This window comes from Anomaloglossus baeobatrachus, chromosome 2, assembly GCF_048569485.1.
Source record: "Anomaloglossus baeobatrachus isolate aAnoBae1 chromosome 2, aAnoBae1.hap1, whole genome shotgun sequence".
Classification (NCBI taxonomy): Eukaryota; Metazoa; Chordata; class Amphibia; order Anura; family Aromobatidae; genus Anomaloglossus; species Anomaloglossus baeobatrachus.
The window spans coordinates 139,184,394-139,210,572 of NC_134354.1; the positions used below are offsets into that span (position 1 = coordinate 139,184,394).

The 26,179-nt window shown below is 47.3% G+C and overlaps 1 protein-coding gene across 3 annotated transcripts; it reads left to right on the plus strand.

The window, feature by feature from the left end:
• Positions 1-1,187: 1,187 nt before the first annotated feature.
• HSF5 (heat shock transcription factor 5) lies at positions 1,188-26,179 on the plus strand. Of its 3 annotated transcripts, none has more exons than XM_075333345.1 (7): positions 1,188-1,582; positions 3,808-4,333; positions 7,934-8,308; positions 9,967-10,064; positions 11,836-12,216; positions 19,451-19,604; positions 25,836-26,179. In XM_075333345.1, the coding sequence occupies exons 2-7, from the start codon at positions 3,817-3,819 to the stop codon at positions 25,892-25,894; spliced, it is 1,584 nt and encodes a 527-aa protein (XP_075189460.1). In that variant the 5' UTR covers positions 1,188-1,582; positions 3,808-3,816; the 3' UTR covers positions 25,895-26,179. The 3 variants fall into 3 exon arrangements, with proteins under 3 accessions (XP_075189460.1, XP_075189462.1, XP_075189461.1); XM_075333347.1 differs by having other exon boundaries at positions 11,947-12,216; XM_075333346.1 differs by having other exon boundaries at positions 1,188-1,453.

A 26,179-nucleotide genomic window follows, 5' to 3' on the forward strand; every position in this document is an offset into this window, starting at 1 on the left:
CTGGATAACACTAAAAAACACACACAAAAAAACTATTTAGGATCTGATCACAGGCAATGGTGCTCTCAGATCATGATAGTGCAGTTACCGATCCTATATTCACATCTGTTGGGGCTCCATTCGAGGACACTCTGGCAGCACAGTGACGAGCAGCACTGCGCCTCGCCACAGCCAAGCAAGCGCTCTATGAATTTATGAACCTCATCTCCCTTAGGTGAGCGCAATTTTACACACTCACCTCTTTATTATTGTAGTCTACTTACTACGCTCAGATAGCGCCGCACATCATTTCTCCCTTCTCATAGGGAGAACTCCAGTTTGCCACACAAAGCACAATGGCAGGATGGACTTTTTCCACCATTTCACCCCACTTGGGATGTTTTTTGCCATTCTTTTAGGCAATTAAATGGTAGAGACACAGACATGTGAATGAGAAAAAAAAAAGCCTTCTTGGAAGAAGGGGAGGAAAAAATGAAAACTGTCTGTGCCCTTAAAGCACCACTCCAGTGTTTTTTTTATTTCTCCGCTAGAGTGGTCATTTAAATCTAAGTCCCCTAACCCCTGTATTATACTCACCGGCCATGTTCACCTGTTTCCACCACCACTCTGGTCCGTCTCCTGTGATTTGTGACCTGCCAGCAGCTTCAGGAGCCCCGGAGGTCACAACTAAATACAAGTCTATGAGAGCTTGGTTCTGGCTCTCATAGACTTGCATTAGCAGCTTGTGATGTAACCTCTGACTTCCATCCAGTCAGAAGTTATTGGCACAAGATGGTGCTGTGGGAGTGGGGTGATGTTGAAAAATGATGAATCCGCCAGAGGATGAGTGTATTACAGGGGGCTTACATTTAAAGGGCCACTCCAGCTATGAAAAAAAACAAAAATGCTGGGGTGGTGCTAATGAATAAATGACTATAGTTGTGTGTGCCAGGCAGACGCCCCCACAGCAGTCAGAAGCCCCTTGTACCGAATTGTGTCCCCAGCACACTGCTGTCACTAAGTCCTGATGTCAGGTCCTCCTGAAGATTGCAACAACCTTCCACTGTGTAATGTAATAGGGCTGCAGTGGCCAATTACATTACTGCTTTTATTTTCCTAAGACAGGGTAAGAAATGTAAGAAGTGATCTCATTGGCTGCTTCCAGTTTGCACTATGGCTCTTAGTGGCCGCGGCGATACGTGCCTGCCGCCTCCCTGCAGATGCGCCGGTTCTAGGACGGTTCTCTCAAGCGTTCTTCAGCCCGCACCCCTCCGTATACCGACCGCCGCCATCACTGTCCCGTGCGGCGAGATCCGCACGCGGCAAATCTCGATGCCTGATTGGTCGGTGTGTGGAATTTCAAACGTGCAGTTCGGGAGCGTCAGTAATAACGGTTCTATGGCGCACAGAGAACGGGAGAGGGCGGAGAGAAGCCACGGGCAGCGCTGAGCGGGACAGCCCGGTTATATTGTGTGTATGTGACATCATAAAGATCACTGCCTCGATCAGTGACATTATACACATCATTGCCCCGATCAGTGACGACATCACTGCACCGATCAGTGTCATCACACAGACCACGGCCCAGAGTGTACAATTGAAGGTGCGATAGTATAATCTAGTTGTGAGATCTGGGGGATCCTATGTGATCTAATACTTTTTACCAGATAGAACACACATAGTTTTGCAGATGTGCAGTTTACACTTTCGATCATATGGCATCCATGTTATATAATACTCATATGTGACATAGTGACATAGTTACCTGTGAGGTTATTAAGACATGCTGCCCACACACTATACACCCGAGGTCGAATATATAGATCAGGTGTTACATCTTTTTTAAAGGTGAAATTATTGTCACGTTATAATAGGTTTTTAACATGAGAAGTCATATGTGAGAGGTTATACAGGTGAGATCATACATAACAGATCATGCAGGTGAGGTTATACACCTGAGGTAATACAGGTAAGGATATACTAGTGAGGCCATACATGTGAGGTCATACAGGTGAGATCATACATAACAGATCATACAGGTGAGGTCATACAGGTGAGATCATACCTAACAGATCATACAGGTGAGGTCATACACGTGAGATCATACATAACAGATCACAGGTGAGGTCATACATAACAGATCATGCATGTAAGGTTATACTAGTGAGGTCATTCACATGAGGCCATACAGGTGAGGTCATACATAACAGATCATACAGGTGAGGTTATACACCTGAGGAAATACAGGTAAGGATATACTAGTGAGGCCATACATGTGAGGTCATACAGGTGAGATCATACATAACAGATCATGCAGGTGAGGTTATACCCCTGAGGTAATACAGGTAAGGATATACTAGTGAGGCCATACATGTGAGGTCATACAGGTGAGATCATACATAACAGATCATACAGGTGAGGTCATACACGTGAGATCATACATAACAGATCACAGGTGAGGTCATACATAACAGATCATACATGTAAGGTTATACTAGTGAGGTCATTCACATGAGGCCATACAGGTGAGGTCATACAAGTGAGATCATACATTACATCACACAGTGAGGTCATACAGGTGAGGCCATACATATGAGGTCATACACGTGAGGTAATACAGTTAAGGTTATACTGGTGAGGCCATACACGTGAGGTCATACCGGTGAGATCATACATTACATCACACAGGTGCGGCCATACACGTGAGGTCATACAGGTGAGAGCATACATAACATCACACAAGGAGGTCATACAGGTGAGATCATACATAACATCACACAGTGAGGTCATACAGGTGAGGCCATACATGTGAGGTAATACAGGTAAGGTAATACTGGTGAGGCCATACACGTGAGGTCGTACAGGTGAGATCATAGATAACAGATCACACAAGTGAGGTCATACACATGAGGTTATTCAGGTGAGGTCATACATGTGAGGTAATACAGGTAAGGTTATACTAGTGAGGCCATACACATGAGGTCGTACAGGTGAGATCATAGATAACAGATCACACAGGTGAGGTCATACACGTGAGGTTATTCAGGTGAGGCCATACATGTGAGGTTTTACAGGTGAGGTCATACATGTGAGGTCATACACGTGGGGTTCTGCAGATAAGGCTATACACGTGAGGTCATACAAGTGAGGTTACTCAGGCGAGGTCATACACATAGGGTCATACACGTGAGGTAACATAGGCGAGGTCATACACATAGGGTCATACACGTGAGGTAACATAGGTGAGGTCATACACGTGGGCCATACAGGTGAGGTTATACGCGTAACTCGTAAGGCCATACATGGGAGGTCAAACACATGAGATCATACATATGAGGTTATACAGGAGATGTCATACACATGATGTCACTTACGTGAGGTCATACATGTGGAGCTATATTCGTGAGGTTATACAGGGGAGGTCATACATGTGCAGTAATATAGGTGAGGTCATACAAGGGCGGTTATACAGGTGGGATCATACATGTGAGGTTATACACATACAGGTGAAGTCATACACAGGAGGTCATAGATGGGAGGCTATACACATATTGGTGAGGTCATAGATATGAAGTTATACAGGTGAGGTCATACATGGGAGGTCATACGTGTGAGGTAATAAAGGTGAGGTCATAGACATGAAGTTATACAGGTGAGGTCATACATGGGAGGTCATACGTGTGAGGTCATACACATGAGGTTCTACACATACACGTGAGGTACTATTGGTGTGGCCAATCACATAAGGCCATACCCGTTATACACATACATGTGAGGTTATACAAGTGACGTCTATCGTACTAAACTCTCTTTTATATTTCACATTAGTTTCCATCAATGGATCCAGAGGAGACTTTTGAATCTGCTCCGCTCAATCCCAATAATTTCCCAGCCAAGCTGTGGCGTCTTGTGAATAGCCCTCACTACCAGTCCATCTACTGGGACTCCACCGGGGATGGTGTGATCATAGACAAGAAGTTATTTGAGTTGGAGCTGCTTTGCCCTTCGAGGGGAATCAATTTAACCCCTGAATTATTTAAGACCACTAACTTCACCAGCTTTATCCGCCAGCTCAATCTCTATGGTTTCAGGAAATTAGTGGTGGGAACTGACAGTAGTGCCGGCCTTCATTCTCTTGGTTTGGATACGGGAGCTGTAGATGGCAGCATTCATCATTTCTTCAATGACCATTTTCAAAAAGGGCGGCCCGATCTGCTGGTCAATATGAAGAGACTGACGAGCATTAACAAAGCCAAGCTGGCCGCCGGCCTGGAAGTAAACACTCGCCCACCAAATCGCTTCCAGAAACTGCTTACCGGCTCCATGACAGAGGACAGTAAAGGAGATTGGCAGGGTAAGAAGGGCTGTACTTGACCAAAGTATAAAATCTGGGAATTACAGATAGATAAACCAAGTCCCCCCCGGCCGCTAGTAATATAACATAACTTGCCCGTCCTACATCCTTTAATGGGGTATTAGGCTAAGAATAAATTATCACCTATCCATAATTTCTAGATCGATAGGGGTCTAACCACTGAGACTCCCACCAATCGCTAATACGGGGCACTTTTATCCCTGTTAGAAAAGAGCTGCAGTGCACATGCTCGACAACTGCATTCATTCCCTATGGAGCAGAAGGAGAAAGGTCAGTACTGCGCTCCTGCAGTCCCATAATGAATGGAGCGGCAGTCTGTAGCTCTACGCTAACAGGGATAAAAGTTCCCTTTTCTGGAGATTGGAGGGGGTCACAATGGTCAGATCCCCACAAATATAGAAGTTCTCACGTACGGTTTGGACCCCCACAGATATAGAAGTTCTCACGTACGGTTTGGACCCCCACAGATATAGAAGTTCTCACCTACGGTTTGGACCCCGACAGACAAAATTTATCACCTACAGTTTGGACCCCCACAGATATAGAAGTTCTCACCTACAGTCAGACCCCCACAGATGAAGTTATCACCTACAGTCGGACCCCCACAAATATAGAAGCTATCACCTACAGTTCGGACCCCCACAGACATAGAAGTTGTCACCTATGGTCGGACCCCCACAGATATAGAAGTAATTATCATGGTCGGACCCCCGCAGATGTAGAAGCAATTACTTACAGTCAGATCCTCCACAGATATAGAAGTTATCAACTACCGTCGGACTTCCACATATGTAGAAGTTATCACCTATGGTCGGACCCCCACAGATATAGAAGTTATCACCTGCGGTTGGGCCACCACAGATATAGAAGTAGTTATCACCTATCCTTTGAATTGGTGATAACTTCTTCAGAATAACCCATTAAAGGGATCCTGACAGCTGATACATCCGGCCTAAACCGAGAGAACATGTATCAGTCACTGGCTGTATGATCCCAACTGAGGGCGGCATGTATCAGCCACTGGCTGTATGATCCCAACCGAGGGTGGCATGTATCAGCCACTGGCTGTATGATCCCAACCGAGGGCGGCATGTATCAGCCACTGGCTGTATGATCCTAACCGAAGGAGGCATGTATCAGCCACTGGATGTATGATCCCAACCGAGGATGGCATGTATCAGCCACTGGCATTTTGATCCCAACCGAGGGCGGCATGTATAAGCCACTGGCTGTATGATCCCAACTGAGGGTGGCATGTATCAGCCACTGGCTGTATGATCCCAACCGAGGGCGGCATGTATCAGCCACTGGCTGTATGATCCCAACAGAATGTGGCATGTATCAGCCACTGGCTGTATGATCCCAACAGAATGTGGCATGTATCAGCCACTGGCTGTATGATCCCAACAGATGGTGGCATGTATCAGCCACTGGCTGTATGATCCCAACCGAGGGTGGCATGTATCAGCCACTGGCTGTATGATTTCAACCGAGGGCGGCAGGTATCAGCCACTGGCTGTATGATCCCAACTGAGGGCGGCATGTATCAGCCACTGGCTGTATGATCCCAACCGAGGGTGGCATGTATCAGCCACTGGCTGTATGATCCCAACCGAGGGCGGCATGTATCAGCCACTGGCTGTATGATCCTAACCGAAGGAGGCATGTATCAGCCACTGGATGTATGATCCCAACCGAGGATGGCATGTATCAGCCACTGGCATTTTGATCCCAACCGAGGGCGGCATGTATAAGCCACTGGATGTATGATCCCAACCGAGGGTGGCATGTATCAGCCACTGGCTGTATGATCCCAACCGAGGGCGGCATGTATCAGCCACTGGCTGTATGATCCCAACAGAATGTGGCATGTATCAGCCACTGGCTGTATGATCCCAACAGAATGTGGCATGTATCAGCCACTGGCTGTATGATCCCAACAGATGGTGGCATGTATCAGCCACTGGCTGTATGATCCCAACCGAGGGCGGCATGTATCAGCCACTGGCTGTATGATTTCAACCGAGGGCGGCATGTATCAGCCACTGGCTGTATGATCCCAATCGAGGGCGGCATGTATCAGCCACTGGCTGTATGATTTCAACCGAGGGCGGCAGGTATCAGCCACTGGCTGTATGATTCCAGCCGAGGGCGGCATGTATAAGCCACTGGCTGTATGATTCCAACCGAGGGCGGCATGTATCAGCCACTGGATGTATGATCCCAACCGAGGGCGGCATGTATCAGCCACTGGCTGTATGATCCCAACCGAGGGCGGCACGTATCAGCCACTGGATGTATGATCCTAACCGAGGGCGGCACGTATCAGCCACTGGCTGTATGATCCTAACCGAGGGCGGCATGTATCAGCCACTGGCTGTATGATCCTAACCGAGGGCGGCACGTATCAGCCACTGGCTGTATGATCCTAACCGAGGGCGACATGTATCAGCCACTGGCTGTATGATCCCAGCTGTGTTAGTTTGACTCTGGGACGCTGCAAGGATTTAGAGAAACACATACGTTACATAGTGTGTGCAATCTGTTTTTTTTTATACATTAGCAGTTATTAAAAATGTACAAGTCTAAATACAGTTTCATATGTTGAAGAATTGCAATTGCATTCAATTTTTTTGCATACCCATAGACTTGAACGGGTAAGTCTCATCCAACACTGGGAGAAACTAGACCATGCTGCTATTTTATTCACACACAGATGTGGTCAGTGAAAAAATTCGCTCCTCTGCACTGCTCCGTTGAATAACATTGGACTAAGTGCTTTTCGTTTTTTCACTGACAAGCTCAAAAATAACCAAAACCAAAAATACTGTTATATGAACTTGGCCAAACAGTGTGTATGATGAGATGAGAGACCATTATGATCTCTGAGATCTTCCTATTCCATGATCTGCACTCCTTTTATGATCATTCGAGATAGTATCACAAGGAACAACAGGGCACATCCTAATATGTAGGACTGTCTATCAACAACTTGCAGAAACATTGCCGTATTTTAAACAATACTCATCATTTTAGAATTTTTTTACTTAAAGGGGTGGTCATTGTACACTGTGCGATGTGTACAATGACAGATCACTCTCTGTTGTCAGATCAGATCAGCAGTAATGAATTGGCAACGAAGCGGTGTCCAAATACTCGGAGTGCAGAGACTAGCACTACCCCCGCAAGTGAGGTCAGTGGTCTCTGCACGCTGGCTATTCTGAAACCGCTCTGAGCCGACGATAGAGAGCATGCTGTCACTGTACACAGGGACTAGCCCTGCCCCTGAAACGAGCGTCACTGATGATGCTTCATTTCAGGGAGGGGTCAGAGGCTGCGACAATGAGCGTAGCCACTGCCCCTGATGACACTTTGTTTCTCTGAAACGCAGGATTTCAGAGTCAAACATACAGCCAATGGCTGACATATGCTACCCTTGGTTTGGGCAGCATGTGTCAGATGCAAATGTCAAGCTCTCTTTAACTCTTACATGGCACTTTTTTAGAGATGCACTTTTATATTTGAATGAAGGAATCAGATTCTGTGCATTATGTGAAATTGTCTTTTTCTGCTCTGTAGGGATGATGACTGTTGATCACATTCATAGAAGTTGCAGACGTGAACACATTTCTCCATATCCCTATGTCAACCCGCCATCCCATAACCAAATAGCTATTCCTGGAAAGAAGTTTGATTGCAGTTCCATCTCACCAAGGACATGGTCAAACTCATTCGGCCTTCACCATGGACAGTTTGCTTCTCATTCATCATTTGCAGAAAACAGATTGTTTTATCCTGTGCTGCAGCACTTTCCAACAGATATCAATTACACAATGCAGTCTACAGCCACATCGGTACATTTGCAACAAGGTAACTCCACCATGCCAGGACCAGTGCCGAGATATACTAGCTATATGCCACATGCCCAGTACGCACAGGCATATTACCCATCAGGTGAGTTCTGCTCCATTAATAGACAAGGGAGGCTGCTGTCATGTGCTTTGTAGGCCAACAAAATAATTATAAGCCAGTGATGTAAATAGAAATCAGGGAGCCCCCTCCACATACCCCCAAAAATATTCAGCGGAGTAGGCAGTGTCATATCTCCCAGCTTTAAGAAACAGGAAGAGAGACATGTATTGTGCAGGTACAAAAGTAATTGTGCCAATACTGAAGCTTTTTAGTGTTCTCACCCCTATACACCCTTTCATGGCCCTTATAGAGTATAATGCCCTATAAATTCCCCCACCCCCCCACCCTCCATACTGCATTATACCACCTCAGTGAATTCCAACAACTTCACACCACAGTCCCCCCACACACACTGTGATAACACCACAGTGCCTTCAGCACAGTATGATTCTACTACAGTAACCCCAGCACAGTATAATACCCCCCACAGAATGATGCCCACCACATAGTATGATAGTCACACAGCTCACGTATATAAATAACATGGTGGCCCCAGAGCCCCTATACACAGTATTATGGTCCCCATAGGTAGTATGATAGGTGATAGAACTGTCTTGTGGATACTTGATAGGGCCATCCAGTGGATAGGTGATAGGGTGATCCAGTGGATAGGTGATAGGGCCATCCTGTAGATAGGTGATAGGGCGATCCAGTGGATAGATGATAGGGCCATCCTGTGGATAGGTGATAGGGTGATCCAATGGATAGGTGATAGGGCCATCCTGTAGATAGGTGATAGGGCGATCCAGTGGATAGATGATAGGGCCATCCAGTGGATAGGTGATAGGGTGATCCAGTGGATAGGTGATAGGGCCATCCTGTAGATAGGTGATAGGGCGATCCAGTGCATAGATGATAGGGCCATCCTGTGGATAGGTGATCCAGTGGATAGGTGATAGGGCCATTCTGTAGATAGGTGATAGGGCGATCCAGTGGATAGATGATAGGGCCATCCTGTGGATAGGTGATGGGGTGATCCAGTGGATAGGTGATAGGGCCATCCTGTAGATAGGTGATAGGGCGATCCAGTGGATAGATGATAGGGCCATCCTGTGGATAGGTGATAGGACCATCCTGTGGATAGATGATAGGGTCATCCATTGGATAGGTGATAGGACCATCTTGTGGATAGGTGATAGGACTATTCTGTGGATATGTGATAGGGTCATCCATTGGATAGGTGATAGGACCATCTTGTGGATAGGTGATAGGGCCATCCTGTGGATAGGTGATAGGGCCATCCTGTGCATAGATGATAGGGCCATCCTGTGGATAGGTGATAGGGCCATCCTGTGGATAGGTGATAGGGCCATCCTGTGCATAGATGATAGGGCCATCCTGTGCATAGATGATAGGGCCATCCTGTGGATAGGTGATAGGGCCATCCTGTGGATAGGTGATAGGGCCATCCTGTGCATAGATGATAGGGCCATCCTGTGGATAGGTGATAGGGCCATTTTGTGGATAGGTGTTAGAGCTATCCTGTGGATAGGTGGTTAGTTGTAAATATGGGACGACTCCTTTAAAAGTCTACATATGAATGGTTTCCTAATTCATTTTATGGTGAGAAAGACATAGCAATGTATTATGTATTTATTGGACTTTGATTTCAATTCCATTTGTTGTTCACTTCCCACTAGCTTTTCTTCCATATTGTCCAACTCCGGCTCATCTTCACCACCTTAATGGCTGCTCCGGCTCTGCCGGCCCCTCATACCAACACTGCAGCTATTTTCAGGTTAGTATAATTAAAATGTAATCTGACTCAAAATATACTTAACGAATCTTAACGTCTGCAAATGTTTGGCATTTTGATGAAATGTTTATTAGATGGCTGCCGTATACACACCACCACCTGTACCTTTATAGCTTTGTCCTTTCATGTAATAGCAATTCATATGTCCTGACTGTTCTAATTTCTGTGCTGTTATTGCAATTTCTCAACTCTTAAAATGGACTATGGAGATAAGATGATAGAAGCCCAGAAGGTATGTTCAAATATTATTTTTCTAAAGAAATCCGCTGCTGGAACCACCAGCAATCACACTGCTCATATCTATGCACTAGGAGATAAAGCGAGTTCCCATGTCTCCTAAGCTCCTGTATTTAGTATTGCAGCCAGGGTTATGGGGCACATTACATCCCATACTGCAGTGATCCCCAACCTTTCTGACCTTGAGAGCCACATTTGGCTCTGAGAGAGGGGAGCGAGGGACTTCCAGCTCCCCCTGCCCCACAGTAGAGTCACCCAGCGCCCCCATTACTACTATGACTGCCAAAGCTTTTACACAAAAATCACACCGCAGCAGTATACCAAGATCCAGGGGTTCCCACAATACCACCATTCAGTATTCTTGCAAGTACTCCCCCAAAACTGTCATATCCAACTTCAAGCACCTCCTCTGATTAATAATATCATCCAGTCTCCGGCTTACCATACTTTAAGGGGTTGTCCCAAGAACAAAATTCATTTTAATCAATAGATTTTGGGCTAATAGTAATTTCCACAACTGGAAGTTTAAAAAAAAAAGTTCCTGTGCTGAGATAATCTTATATCTGTGACCCTGCTCTTTACTGTGTAATGGCCGTGTCTGACCATACAGGGACATGGTCTTATCATACCACATCTATTGGAATGGGGAGGATGTAGAAAAGTATACAGAGATTACAGCATGGGATCGCAAATTATTTATTCTTTGAGGTAAAACATTTTTTAAAAAGAGGCAGGGAAATGTTTTACCTCACATAAAGAATCAGCTGTGATCCCCTGCTGTGCTATCTGTTTTATATCCTCACCTGCCCAGTAGATGTGCTATGATCAGACCATGTCCCTGTACGGTCAGACACAGCCATTACACAGTACATAGCAGGGGCACATATATAACATTATCTCAGCAGAGGAACATTTTTATTAAACACATCCAAGTGTATAAATTATTATTATTCTAAGATCTATTGATAAAAATCAGCTTTGTTCGTAGGAAAACCCCTTTTAATTATCTAGCCATCTAGATCTGCTGTTATGTGCTCACATAATTCACCATCTGGAGACCTACTCTGCTTTGCTAGATCAAGTGCTGCGAGCCACACATCATGGGCCCTCGAGCCACACATCATGGGCCCTTGAGCCACACATCATGGGCCCTCGAGCCACACATCATGGGCCCTCGAGCCACACATCATGGGCCCTCGAGCCACACATCATGGGCCCTTGAGCCACACATCATGGGCCCTCGAGCCACAGGTTGGGGACCTCTGCCATCCTGGATAGAGGAGGCAGAGCAGGACTGTATCATTTTCCCAGTGCATGGATATGAGCAGACCACAGCACGGACCATAGCTGGTCCATAAAGCATAGCTACTGCGTCATGCCATATAATGTGAAAACCCCTGCCTATACTGTTTATACCACATTGACTAACATCAGGTTTTTAGGTTTTATTAACCTGTAATAGCACAGTACAGATTTATTAAGCAGATTATAATACACTATTTGTCCAACTGCGCAGAGCGCTCCAGTGCATTCTTCATTTTCTATGGAGCTCTTTCATACAAATTGGTCTTCGAGCGATTCAGAGGAGTTAAGAAAAGATGACATGAATTTAGAGTCTGTCTTCCAGTTTGCGGATGAGCTACAGTCTTCTTCTCAATTGGAGGTGGACACAACCGAAATCCTTGTGGATCCAGCAACATCACCTTTACAGAATGCTGCAGAGTCAATGAGCCCAGGAAATCACCAGGCCTATTATATTCAGGCGAGCCAGTTGGCATCCTTACTACCTGTAAATGCTGATTTCACCTCTGAGGTTTTATTGGTCGATCAGCCTGTAAATTGTCAAAGTCCATTGACTTCATCTGATGTCTATCCTCTCAATAGTGATGACACAGAAGTAAGTAGTAAGTTACCTGGCACATATAATGTGTAGACTACTGCAAAACATGTACATGGAGAAATTAATGAAAAACACATTGGGCCCAATTCATCAAAGCTTTTACACCAGAATTCTATTGTAAAATGTTTTGAAAAGTCTCAAAATGTTGGTATAACATGAAATTGCACCAACATTTTGCAACGTATGGTCTTCTCATGCTATTTTTGCCCTGCTCCAACAAAGCGGGTGACGCTGTGATGGGGGTGAGGCAACAACATAAAATTCATGATGAGCAACACATTCCTTGCATCATAAATTTAACTCTAATCCCTGACTGGAGTAAGATTTGTGGAGAGGCGAACGCGCCACTTGTGGAACGATCCTGATTCACTAAGGCGGGCTTTGCACACTACGACATCGCAGGTGCGATGTCGATGGGGTCAAATCGAAAGTGACGCACATCCGGCGTCACTTGCGATGTCGTAGTGTGTAAATCCTAGATGATACGATGAACGAGCGCAAAATCGTCGTCATCGTATCATCGCTGCAGCCTCCGACATTTCCATAATGCCGGGGGAGCGACAGGTACGATGTTGTTCCTCGCTCCTGCGGCAGCACACATCGCTGTGTATGAAGCCGCAGGAGCGAGGAACTTCACCTTACCTGCCTCCCGGCTGCAATGAGAAGGACGGAGGTGGGCGGGATGTTTACATCCTGCTCATCTCCGCCCCTCCACTTCAATTGGCCGCCTGCCGTGTGACGTCACTGTGACGCCGCACGACCCGCCCCCTAAGGAAGGAGGCGGGACGCCGGCCAGATGGACGTCGCACGGCAGGTATGTGCGTGTAAAGCTGCCGTAGCGATAATAATCGCTACGGCAGCTTTCACTATATATCGAACGTGCGACGGGGGCGGGACTATCGCTGCAGCATCGGTAACACATTGTTACCGATGTTGCAACGTGCAAAGCCCGCCTAAGGCTACTTTCACACATCAGTTTTTTGGTATCAGGCACAAGCCGGCGTGTGCCTGATGCAGCGGATCCGGCACAGAATAAGCAAAAACGGATGCGCGATGATCCTTTTTTTACGGATCCGGTATACCGGCGCATCCGTTTTTGCATCCGTTTCATCCGTTTTTTGTTTTTTTTTTTGCTGGATCCGTTTTTTTCAATACATTGGAGCATGCTCAGTTTACAAAAACGGATCCGGCGGCCGCATCCGTTTTTTGCCGCATTACGTCGGATTCGACGTCCATAGGCTTCCATTGTAAATCACGCCGTATCGCACCGGATCCGGCACGATGTGGTTTTTTTGTCAGAGACAAAAAACGTTACAAGAGACGTTCCATCCAGCCGCCGCATTAGCCAATTACGACAGATCCGGCAAAAGCCGGATGCAACGCAAACGCAAGGCCATCAGGCACAATCTGGCGCAAATACAAATCAATGGGGATAAAATGGATCTGGCGCCGGATCCGTTTTATCCGTTTTTTTCCGGATGGTGCCTGATGGAAAAAAACTGATGTGTCAAAGTAGCCTAAGAGGTGTGCTCTTCTTTTGAATTAGGAGTGATTGACTCCAGCACATCTCCTCATCAAGACTGGTATGAATGTCCGACCGAATTAACAAGACTGGCATAGTGGGACAGTTGCCCGGGGTGGTAGTCACGGACAAATGGCTCATTGCTTCTGTCGTCCACCCTCCCACCACCTCCAAAGAGCAAGGGTGAAGTGATTGGATGCGGTGATTCTGACTGGGTGTGTGGTCTTGGTGTGTGCAAGCCACACCTGTGATTAGGCCATTGTGCAGGCCAGGATTCTTCCTCTGGGAAGTCACAGACACGGATACTGATGTCTTTCGGAACAGTCCTTTACTTAACACGTTGCACAATACGTTGAACACGTTCTTTATAGAACATTTAGGTTTAAGCCCATAGTTTTACTTTAGGCTGCTCCTTCATTCCTGGTACTACAGTTGCTATTTGTCTGTCCTCCTCCTTACTACTTGGCACCACAGTCTAGCACATTAAAGTCATATAGTCCTCCCTGGCCAGGGTCTCATCCCACCCACCGGAACCCATTTTCTATAACCGCGTGGACAGTCGTCGGACTAGCCTCGTCTAACGTAGGTTTCTATACTGACATGTTCGCCGAGGTCTATGCCAAGTCCCCACTTGAGGACTCGTATCCCTGAAGCCAGTCCACTGACAAGAGAACCTTGGTAGAGTCCGTGCCTGGCATTCACGACTATGGGACTGGGGTGACCTTCTACACGTCCCCAACTCGAGTCTTTCCCGGGCACTCTGTTCGCACTGTGACCAAAAAGGTCAGTGGACAGATGCCACAAGCACCCACTTACTACGGATCATGGCATCTATCCGGCTTGCACACTACTCCTACTCGCTATACTACCCACTAGTACAGCTTTCTACTAACTACTCACTAAAAAAGGATGGAATCAGCCTGTATCCTGCAGCTGACTCCTCCTCCTGTGGGCCACAGAGCTTAAAAGGAACTAATCATCAGGATTTTCGTATATAACCTAAAGCCAGTGCTATACTGGTACTATCAGACTGATTCTATACATACCTTTAGTGGTCAGCTTAGATGAATGGGTTTTGAAACCCAAGAAAGTAAAGTTTATAAAATCATCAGCTTCTTGAATGACAGCAGCTGAGGGGATCAGATAATATCTGGGGGGGTTATTCAGAGTCATCCCCTCCCTCCCCATACCCATGTGACCAGAAGGGGCGGGGCCTCAGCCAACAGAAAAATGTAGCTTCGTGGTATGAGCTTTGTTGGCTGAGGCAGGGCCTTTTGGTCACATGGGTATGACCTCACACAGGTCTGCAAAGTGAAAAGTGAATCGATTGTATAATACTTATGCTAATTCTAACAGGGGGTGGGGATAACTATGCATACACCCCCTAGCTATTACCTGATCCTCAGCTGCTGTCACTCAAGAAGCTGGTGATTTTATAAACTTTACTTTCTTGGGTTTAAAAACCTATATATCCAAGTTGACCACTACAGGTATGTAGAGAATCAGCCTGATAGTGCCAGTACAGCACTGGCTTTTTGGTTATATTCGAAAATCCTGGTGATTGGTTCCCTTTAAGGGTATGTGCCCACATAGCAGATTTGTGCACACATTTTCTGCACACAAAACCGCATGTTTTGACAGCAAAAATGTAGCAAAAAAATGCACTTTTTTAATCGCGTTTGCATGTTTTTTTCCATGCTTTTTTCCATTAATTTTTCATGTTTGTTTAGTCCTGGCGATTGCGGGGGTTCCTGCGCTGTACTCCCACGATCGCCACTGTGTCTCTGGCTGATGTTACAGCCGGGACCCAGCTCTCACTGCCCAGAGTGGTGCCCACGCTTGGCCTGGTAGTTTAACTCCCTGAATGATGTAATCACAGCATTCAGGAGTCAAGAAGAGAGATCACTTACCTCTCCCTGGTGATCGGGTCCCAGTAATGCGATCCCAGGAACCTGATCACTGCCATGGCAACCCTGGGTCATCACCATCTCTATACCTAAAACCACCACTAGATGGCTACACTTATACTCTATGCCAGACCTCGGCAAGGGACGGCCCGCGGGCCGGATCCGGCCCGCCTACTGTCTGTGATCGGCCCGCCCGTCTTGCTGAAAGTTGGAGGCGTGGCCTGATCTATGCCTCAGCCCCGCTCTCACTGCCGGGAACTATGTATCCCGCAGTGCAGTGATAAGCAGCTCCACGCCCCCCACTCTGACGGTCACGCCCCCTCTTGCTGCCAGTCATGGCCTTACTCTGGATGCCTTCTATGGCATCTATGCCGCTAGTGTCGAGGGCGGGGGCCAGCTTTCCCCGTCGCGGGGGCTGCTCGGGGAGGTCGCGCTCGGATCCGGTGGCTTCTCCTCGGTGGCCGGACCCGGGGCTCAAGCAGCGCTCCTCGCCCACGAGTGAAAAGGGAGGGGAGTTGGATTTTTGGGATGAATGGAGTGTTCATGATGCCACCCACGGGTTGTGGTGACAGTGGGCACCACCGCTGCTTGTGACGGGGTTCCCGGGAGCGATGGCGGGGAGCAGCTAGGTGTTGGCCCCGCCGTGGGTAGGGGCTGGTGGTCCCGGGGCCCGGTAGGAGGTTGGATTCCTCAGGATGGGTTTTGGCAGGGTGCAGGGTCGCGGCGCAGCGCGGTGCCAGATGGCACTGGTGTACTCACTCAGACACAGATGAGCAGAGTCTCTAGTAAACCAAACAGCTGGATGAACGGGTCCCACAGCCGGCTGCGGTGTTCTCCCTGGATGGGTTGATGGTGGCTGTCGTTCCCTGCACCTGTGTTTTGTGTTTTAACCCCAATGCCTGAGCACCGGGAGTACGCTCCCCAATGTATATGTGCCCGCAGACGCTGGCCCTTTGGATCTCTGGCTCTTGGCGGTGGCCCTTACCTGGAATGGTTGAGCTGTTGCCTTCAATCGGGACTTGGGTGGGAATGAACCTCTGAGGTCCAGACCGCAATCAGAGAATTTGACTAAAGGTTGGCTTTAAGCCTAGTCGGGGTCTGAGTACCGTGCCTGGTGCTTGGCTCCAATCTGCTCCCCGGTTCGGTACCGGCAGGCCACCACCCGACCCCGATCCTACGGTTCCGCTGACCTTCGCCAAATCCTGCAGATGGCCACCACCGTCTGCTGACCTTGCTGAATGTGCCTGGGTTCCGACCCAGACACCAACAGTTTTCACTCCTCACTCACTACAGACCACAACTGGACTGACTACTGTGTTTTTCCCGCCTCCAGGCTGTGAACTCCTCGGTGGGCGGGGTGAACCGCCTGGCTCCGCCCCACCTGGTGTGGACATCAACCCTGGAGGGTGGCAACAAGGGTTTAATGTTTGACTGGTGTGCCCTGTCCAGGGAAGGGGGTGTCTGGTGTTGTGTAGTGACCTGTGACCCCTGGGGTCCAGGGCGTCACATTAGCCACGCCCATTTTTCTGTCGTCCTCGCCCCCTCTCAGTGCTGGACACACACACTCCTCGGATGCCTTCCTTGTCCCCTCCTGCTGCTCTCTCGATGCTGCTCACGCCCTCTTTGGCTGCCCTTCTACCCAGTATCCTTACATGTGACCGCCTCATCTCCACAGCGGCTGCTTCAAAAACGTCAGTTCTGTAACTTAAGTAAGTGCACCAGTAGCAGCAGGGAGGGAGCAGTGTGAGTGCAGGAGGAGAGAGCAGGGGAGCAGCACTTGTGTCTTCTCAGGTCCCCCTGTGTCTGCAATAGAGGAAGCAGACACACAGGGGACTCAGAGAAGACAGCCAGAGGAGCCCTCAGGCTCTGCTGCTGCAGTGCTGCCTGCCTGTGCCCTCAGCACCCCTAGGGCCAGTATGTATGCCCCACTGGCCACCAATGTCAGTATGCATGCCCCACTAGCCACCACTGTCAGTATGCATCCCCCACTGGCCACCACTGTCAGTATGCATGCCCCGCTGGCCACCACTGTCAGTATGTATGCCCCACTGGCCACCACTGTCAGTATGTATACCCCACTGGCCACCACTGTCAGTATGTATGCCCCACTGGCCACTAGAGCCAGTATGTATGCCCCACTGGCCACCACTGTCAGTATGTATGCCCCACTGGCCACCACTGTCAGTATGTATGCCCCACTGGCCACCACTGTCAGTATGTATGCCCCACTGGCCACCACTGTCAGTATGTAAGCCCCACTGGCCACCACTGTCAGTATGTATGCCCCACTGGCCGCCATTGTCAGTATGTATGCCCCACTGGCCACCAGGGCCAGTATGTATGCCCAACAGGTCACCACTGTCAGTATGCATCCCCCACTGGCCACCACTGTCAGTATGCATCCCCCACTAGTAACTACTGTCAGTATGTATGCCCCACTGGCCTCCATTGTCAGTATGTATGCTCCACTGGCCACCAGGGCCAGTATGTATGCTCCACAGGCCACCAGGGTCAGTATGTATACTCCACAGGCCACCAGGGTCAGTATGTATGCTCCACAGGCCACCAAGGTCAGTATGTATGCCCCACTGGCCACCACTGTCAGTATGTATGCTCCACTGCTCACCACGGTCAGTATATATGCCCCACTGGTCACCAGGGCCAGTATGTATGCTCCACAGGCCACAAGGGTCAGTATGTATACTCCACAGGCCACCAGGGTCAATATATATGCCCCACTGGCCACCACAGTCAGTATGTGTGCCCTACTGGCCACCACAGTCAGTATGTGTGCCCCACTGGCCACCACGGTCAGTATGTGTGCTCCACTGGCCACCAATGATAGTATGTGTGCCCCACTGGCCACCACTGTCAGTATGTGTGCTCCACTGGCCACCACTGTCAGTATGTGTGATCCACTGGCCACCACTGTCAGTATGTGTGTTCCACTGGCCACCACTGTCAGTATGTGTGCTCCACTAGCCACCAGGGCCAGTATGTGTGCTCCACTGGCCACCAGGGACAGTATGCACGCTTCATAGGCCATCAGGGCCAGTATGTATGTTCCACAGGCCCCAGTAATGTCTATGCCCCCCCACTGACCTCCATATTTTCATTGCATCTTTGTATTGTTTAAGTTACTGTCTGTTTATGAAGGGATAGTATATATAGTACATACATTATTGGGTAGAACTGAGGTAATTATATTAGCCCGGCCCTCTAAAACCATCCCAATTTCTCATGCGGCCCCATAGGAAAATTATTTGCCCACCCCTGCTCTATGCAATAACACATTACATACACAATAAATGCATTGACACTAGTCATATTACTATAATGCATCGCGATCGGTGTCTTCAGGTCAGGTGCATACGGGCCTAGTCCACCCCCCTTACAATAGGGTATGCTACGCCAGTCTTGCTAGTGTAGGAGGTGCCAAATGCATTAAGAGGGTCACACTCCTTAATGAGTTCAGTACCTCTTCCGACTGGCGTACACCTTGTATGCTACACCAGAAAAGCTATTCAGTAGCATTTCTGGCATACAAAACACCAGCACATTTCATGAGTTTGATGGGCAAGCATGGCCACGTCCCATCCCACCCGACCTTTTCCCTCAAACTGATTTGAAAACAAGTTTTGCTCAACCCCCTATTGTTGCGACCTTTTAAAGCTCTTACGTCGACGTTCTGGAGTAAAAGATTTGATAAACAGGCCCCTTATTGCAGACATTGTTCTATAGATTGACTTTCCTCTCTTGTAGATGTTAACCTTGGTTCTTTTGTTTTTTTTTGCTTGTGTAGGTTGATATGAATACATCATCCGATGTCGATATAAACTTATGTGTTGATGAAGTAGACTTACTCACTTCTGATATTGCTTTTTCTCCGAGTCAAAAAGCAAAATGTGAACACAGGGATGATGCAAAAGAAATATCACAATTAGAAAGCTCAGCAGGTATATTCTGATCCATAGGTAATAATAGTGTTTAAGACCAAGCCAAGCACGTGGGAGTTTGTATACAAGTATGCACATTTCATCTGAGCCTTAGGCGGGCTTTGCACGCTGCAACATCGGTAAGGCTATGTGCGCACTTACCGGATTTTGCCGCGGATTTTCCGCGGATTTGCTGCATGTTTCGCTGCAGAAAATGTTCATAACATCTCTGCAGTGAATCACCAGCAAATCCTATGGAGAAAAAAAATCCTGTGCGCACTATGCGGAATTTGACAGCTGCATGTTTTGTTGCGGGAATCCCGCAGCAAAAACAAGTGCATGTAACTTCTTTTCCGCACATCGCTGCGGGATTTCACTCCATTGACTCCAATGTTAATCATGAAATCCCGCAGGGAATAACGCAGGAAGCAAATTCTGTGCGGTTCACTGCGTTTTCCTGCGTTATTCCCTGCGGTATTTCGCGGTTTACCTCCGGTAATGTGCATCGCTTGTCTGCGGTTTTGCAGGGAAGTGATGTCATTACAGGAAGAGGAAGCGGAGCAGAGAGTAAACACACACACAGATCACAGACACAGACACACACAGACATAGAACACATAGACACAGACACATAGAACACACATAGAAAGAAAACGGAAATATAGAAAACAAAGAACGTGGACTCCGCTGCATATTTACCTTCCAGCCGAGGTAAGCATACAGTGGCGGCCCGGTATTCTCAGGCTGGGGAGGGAGAGGGGCAGGGATAATGTCCCCCGCCTCACTCCCCCTCCGGCAGCCGAGAATATCAGCCGCAGCTGCCCCGGCACTGTCGCATGCATTATGCGGCACTACCGGAGTGTCCTCGGCTCTTCTTGCCACCGTGTAGCAGTGGTGGCAAGGTAATACAAGGGGTTAATGGTGGTGGATCACCGCCATTAACTCCAGGCTTGATCATGGCAGCGTCTATGAGACAGCTGACATGATCAACCCGTAAGTAAAGTGAATAAAGCACAGACACCGAAAAATCATTTATTTTAAATAAAACCAACAAGCCTCGTTCACCATTTTATTAACCCCCCCCAAACAAAGCTCCGGCGTAATCCACAGGTCCGACTTCCTGCGCTGCTTCCATCCAGCCGCGACTGTCACAGACACAGCGCTGAATGAAAGCAGCAGAGGTAATTACCGGTCATTTCCCACGGCCGGTAATGTGAGCTCACTGCCGACCGTGGGAAATGCAGCGATCTGTCATCTATCTATCCCTCTATCTATCCCTCTATCTGTCTGTCTATCTATCTATCTATCTCCCTATCTATTCTTCTGTCTATCTACTATCAGAATTAAATGTATTTTTTTTTTTTCTCCTTCAATGTGCTTTATTGCATTGAAGGCAATAAAGCACATCCCAACCCGCACGCGGCAAAACCGCGGCAATACCACGAATAATACCGCGGTAAAACCGCGGCAAACCGCATGCGGTTTTCGGATGCGGTTTCCCGCGGTTTTTTACCGCGGGTGCGGTAATCTTTGAGGACATGCGGAATTTTCTCAAGAAAATTCCATTTCCCAGTGCGCACAGAGCCTAACAATGTGTTACCGACGCTGCAGTGATAGTCCCCGCCCCCGTCGCAGGTACGATATCTTGTGATTGCTGCCGTAGCGAACATTATCGCTATGGCAGCTTCACATGCACTCACCTGCTCTGCGACGTCGCTCTGGCTGGCGAACCGCCTCCTTATTAAGGGGGCGGGTCGTGCGGCGTCATAGCGACGTCACACGGCAGGCGGCCAATAGAAGCGGAGGTGCGGAGATGAGCGGGACGTAAACATCCCGCCCACCTCTGTCCTTCCGCATAGCCGACGTGAGCCGCAGGACGCAGGTAGGAGATGTTCCTCGCTCCTGCGGCTTCACACACAGCGATGTGTGTTGCCGCAGGAACGAGGAACAACATCGTAACATCGGTATTTCCCAATTCATGGAAATGACCGAGGCTACACCAATGATATGATTACGACGCTTTTGCGCTCGTTAATCGCGTCATAAAGGATTTACACACGATATCGCCTGCGACGCCGGATGTGCATCACTTTCAATTTGACCCCACTGACATCGCACCTGCAATGTCGTAGTGTGTAAAGTGCCCCTAAGACTTTTCAGCAGCAGATTCCTATACAATATGTCATTGCATGAAAGATATATTCTTCACCATATGTTTTTGTACCCTATGGGATATGTATGTCACAGTATGCCTATAACGTCATGTGTACCTCTAACAAAAGTCTCGGACATCTTAGGCCTTATTCACATCCATGTCTCTAGTACATATGACATCTGTTTTCACATGCACCAGAGACACTTACTCACATAGACCCATAAAATCAATGGGCTAAGTGTGTACTGCACCCGGCGACATGTCCGTTTTCTGCCGACAGCACGGGTGTCACACGGACCAAACACTGATGTGATCTGTGTGACATCAATGTGACACGTACCGGAAAAAAACACACATCACATAAAAATAAAGAGTTTTCATACTTTCCTGTCTCCGCTGCTGCTGTCTCGGACCTCTGCTGTTGCTTCCGGGCAAGTAACAGCAGCACGGGAGACAGCAGCACCAGGGACAGATAATTATACCAGCTTATGTTGTCCATGTGCTATCTGGATGTCACAGCGACAGTACAGGGACAGCACACGGAACACACATACGCACCTTCACACGGACCCTTCACACACGTGCGTTTTAATGCACAGATGTGTGACAGAGGCTTTACTTTGCCAACCACGTCCCTAATGCTTTAAAGGGGTATTCCAATCTCCAAGATCCCATCCCAATATGTAGTAGGTGTAATAATAATATTAGAAAATACCTCCAATTATAAATGTAGTATTGTTCTCCTGATTCACTATGTCACTTACCTCATGAAAAATAAAGAGTTTTCATACTTTCCTGTCTCAAGTGCTGCTGTCTCGGCCTCTGCTGTTGCTTCCGGGCAAGTAACAGCAGCACGGGAGACAGCAGCACCAGGGACAGGTAATTATACCAGCTTATGTTGTCAATATGTAGTAGGTGTACTAATAATAATAATATTAGAAAATACCTCCAATTATAAATGTAGTATTGTCATCCTAATTCACTATGTCACTTACCTCATGTTCAGGGCATTGTAAGATTATAAGTATCCATGGTTAGGACCACGCTTACATTCACAGTTAGTTAGTTAGTTGCTAGTGGTCATAACCATGGATATCTAAGTTTCTGCAATGCCAGAACATGAAGTAAGTGAATCAGAAGAACCATACTACATTTCTATATGGAGGTATTTGCTAATAATATTATTACACTTATTACATATTGGATGAGATTTTGGCGATAGAAATAACCCTTTATGGTCATATAAAGCAGGATAGCTTCATAGATTTGTCCACAGTAGTAATATCGTCATGTGATAAATATTAGTAATTAGTAGTGATGGGTGGACTCACAGATAACAGGAACCAGCGGACCTAACCGGATTTAAGAAAAAATCCGATTCCAGTCCGAGATTGATCCCAGGTATCTGGCCAAATTCCAGTCCACATATAAGACTATCGGGAGCAGAATATGGCAATTAAAAATGGTAGTACAAGGGATAGGGTGATAGGAGCACGCACGCTATACTTACCGATGCTCCGAGTCGGCAGTAACTGCTGCAGTGGCCGCTCATGCACTTTCAGGGCTGTGCATTAGCCTTCATGCATAGGCATTGCTTTCCCCGCCCACCGGCATCTGTGAATGGTTGCAGTCAAACGTGCCCCCACCCTGAGTGACAGCATGTCAGCTAACTGCTTCCAATCACAGACGCTATGTGCGTCTATCGTGGTATAAAAATAAATAAATAAATTGGCGTAGGGTCCCCCCATATTGTGATACCCAGCACATATCAAGCATACAGCTACAGGCTGCAGCCCCAGGCTGTGCGCTTATCTTGGCTTTGTATCAATTTCTTTTTTTTAATTATTTAAATAAATAATTTAATAAAACAGTGTGCGGTCCCCCTACTTCTGATACCCAGCCGTGATAAAGCCTAACAACTGGGGGCTGGTATTCTCAGGCTGGAAATAACCATGGTTATTGGGAGCCCGCAGCCTAAAAATAACAGCCTGCAGCTGCCCAGAATTGTCCATTAGATGCGACAATCCCAGCACTTCACCCAGCTCTTAACCTATTGCTCTTGTGCGGTGATAGTTGTAATAAGGGGTTAATGGCAGCTCACAGCTGCCACTAAGCCCTAGATTAGTAATGGGATGCATCTATGAGATCCCCCATTACTATTCTGAAAGTGAAAAGAAATAAAGACAAACACCAAAAAAATCCTCTTAATGGCAGTTGTGGGCTGCCATTAACTCCTTACTACCCTCATTGCCACCGCACCAGGACAATCTGGAAGAGCCGGATAAGGTGCTCAGATTGCCTGGGTAGCTGAAGGCTGGTATTTTTAGGCTAGGGGGCTCCCAATAACCATGGGTCTCACTAGTCTGAGAATACGAACCCCCAGCTGTCGGGTTTTATCATGGATTGGTATCAAAATTGGGGGGACCGCACGCCATTTTGATACTATTTTTTTTATTTATTTATTTATTTTAAATCTGTGCGGTCACCTTTATCTGTGTTTTTTTTCTTTATTTATTTTTACTGCACAATAGACCTACAGATAGGGTCTGTCATTTGAAGTGTCAGACACGCTGTCACTCAGGGGGCGCATCTGACTGCACCAATCACAAATGCCAAAGGGAGGGGAAAGCAGTGAAAATGCATGCTCCTAATGAGCGGCCCCGAAAGAAGAATGAGAGGCTGTAGGAGCAGTTACAGCCTCGCGGGAAGCTTGGTTAATATAGCGCCGCTTTCTTTCTTATTTTGTTTCTTTATTTTTCCTCTATTTTTTTGTATTTCTCGAGTGTCAGATCTGGATGAATTAGCCGGAATTCCTTGAGAACTCCAGTCCCGACACTCGGGTACGTTTGACAACACACAGATGTGGACTTTTACAGTCCGGGTCCACCCATCACTAGTAATCAAGCCTTTTATTGAACAATCCTATTAAAGTTGAGGAAATCTGATCAAATAGGGTTGTAATGCAAAAAAAAAATATCACATGTTCAGATTTTTTTTTTCTGGTGCCCTGCATTTGTCCATTTCCAAGGACAGATACAGTTTGAGGCTACTGTAGATTGCTTGTGACAGGTTTTTGGAGGGATGAATAGTAGCGATCTCCTCCAGATCTATCTGAAAATCTGTCAGTTCATTATTGAATAAAGCAGTTGTCATAAATAATTTAATTAGGAGCTTAGTTCATTATCTTAAGGCCCATTTAGATGGCCAATTTCGGCAGGATTGCGAGCGTCAAATTACTTTCTAAATCTCAATCAGCGCTTGTTTACTGGCTGATAAATACAGTATGGGGACAGACGATCATTCTGTCCCAGTTCAGCATCATAGTGCTGGTAGCGCATCCCTCATTACATGGAGCAATACATGGCCAACAACAATGATTTTTATACTGGCATAAACAATCCGATCATCCAGCGAACAAGCATTATTCTGGGACTATAAAGGCCGCTTTACACGCAACGACGTCGCTAACGAGATATCGTTGGGGTCACGAAATTCGTGACGCACATCCGGCCTCGTTAGCGACGTCATTGCGTGTGACACCTACGAGCGACCGCTAACGATTTAGAAATACTCACCAAATCGTTGATCGTTGACACGTCGTTCATTTCCCAAATATCGTTGCTCGTGCTGGACGCAGGTTGTTCGTCGTTCCTGAGGCAGCACACATCGCTACGTGTGACACCCCGGGAACGACGAACAACAGTGTATCTGCGTCCTCCGGCAACGAGGTGGGAGTGACCTTCATGCGGCTGCTCTCTGCCCCTCCGCTTCTATTGGTTGCCTTCTGTGTGACGTCACTGTAACGCCGCACGAACCGCCCCCTTAGAAAACAGGTTGTTCGCCAGCCACAGCGACGTCGTTAGGCAGGTAAGTACGTGTGTCGCGCATTACCGATTTTGTCAGCCACGGGCAGCGATTTGTCCGTGACGCACAAACAACGGGGGCGGGTGCGATCGCTAGCGATGTCGCAGCATGTAAAGTGCCCTTAACAACAGACACACTGGAGATGTGGGGAAAATGGGTATTTATTATTTTTTTATAGCATTCCTTAAATTGGAAGAAATATTTTATCATGACATGCAACTGTCTCTTCTCAGATCTGAATCTTCTGGTAGAGGTAGCCTGCGAGCGTCAGCAGTTTGCAAAGAAGAATTAAAGAAATAAAATGTAGCCATGGTCGTTTACATGGTGCCTGTTACAGAGTGGAGTATTGTTTGAAGAATATGTTTTACTTTTTATTAGGTTTACAGTATACTAGAAGAACAATATATATGTAGACACACACATACTGTACATAAGTGTTTTTAGCTAGGTAAGAATTAAAAAAAATGTTAAAAAATATTAATTTCTTTTGTATTTCATAATCTGTTTATATGTGCACACAAAAGACTTTACTGCAACAGGTCACAAAACGATAGCAGTTGCGTACAACATATGCTGA

Coding starts and splice junctions, on each gene's coding strand:
- HSF5 (XM_075333345.1), top strand. CDS start 3,817: ATGGATCCAGAGGAGACTTTTGAATCTGCTCCGCTCAATCCCAATAAT. Junction 12,217..19,450: donor TCAATAGTGATGACACAGAA/GTAAGTAGTAAG, acceptor TTGCTTGTGTAG/GTTGATATGAATACATCATC. Junction 19,605..25,835: donor ACAATTAGAAAGCTCAGCAG/GTATATTCTGAT, acceptor GTCTCTTCTCAG/ATCTGAATCTTCTGGTAGAG.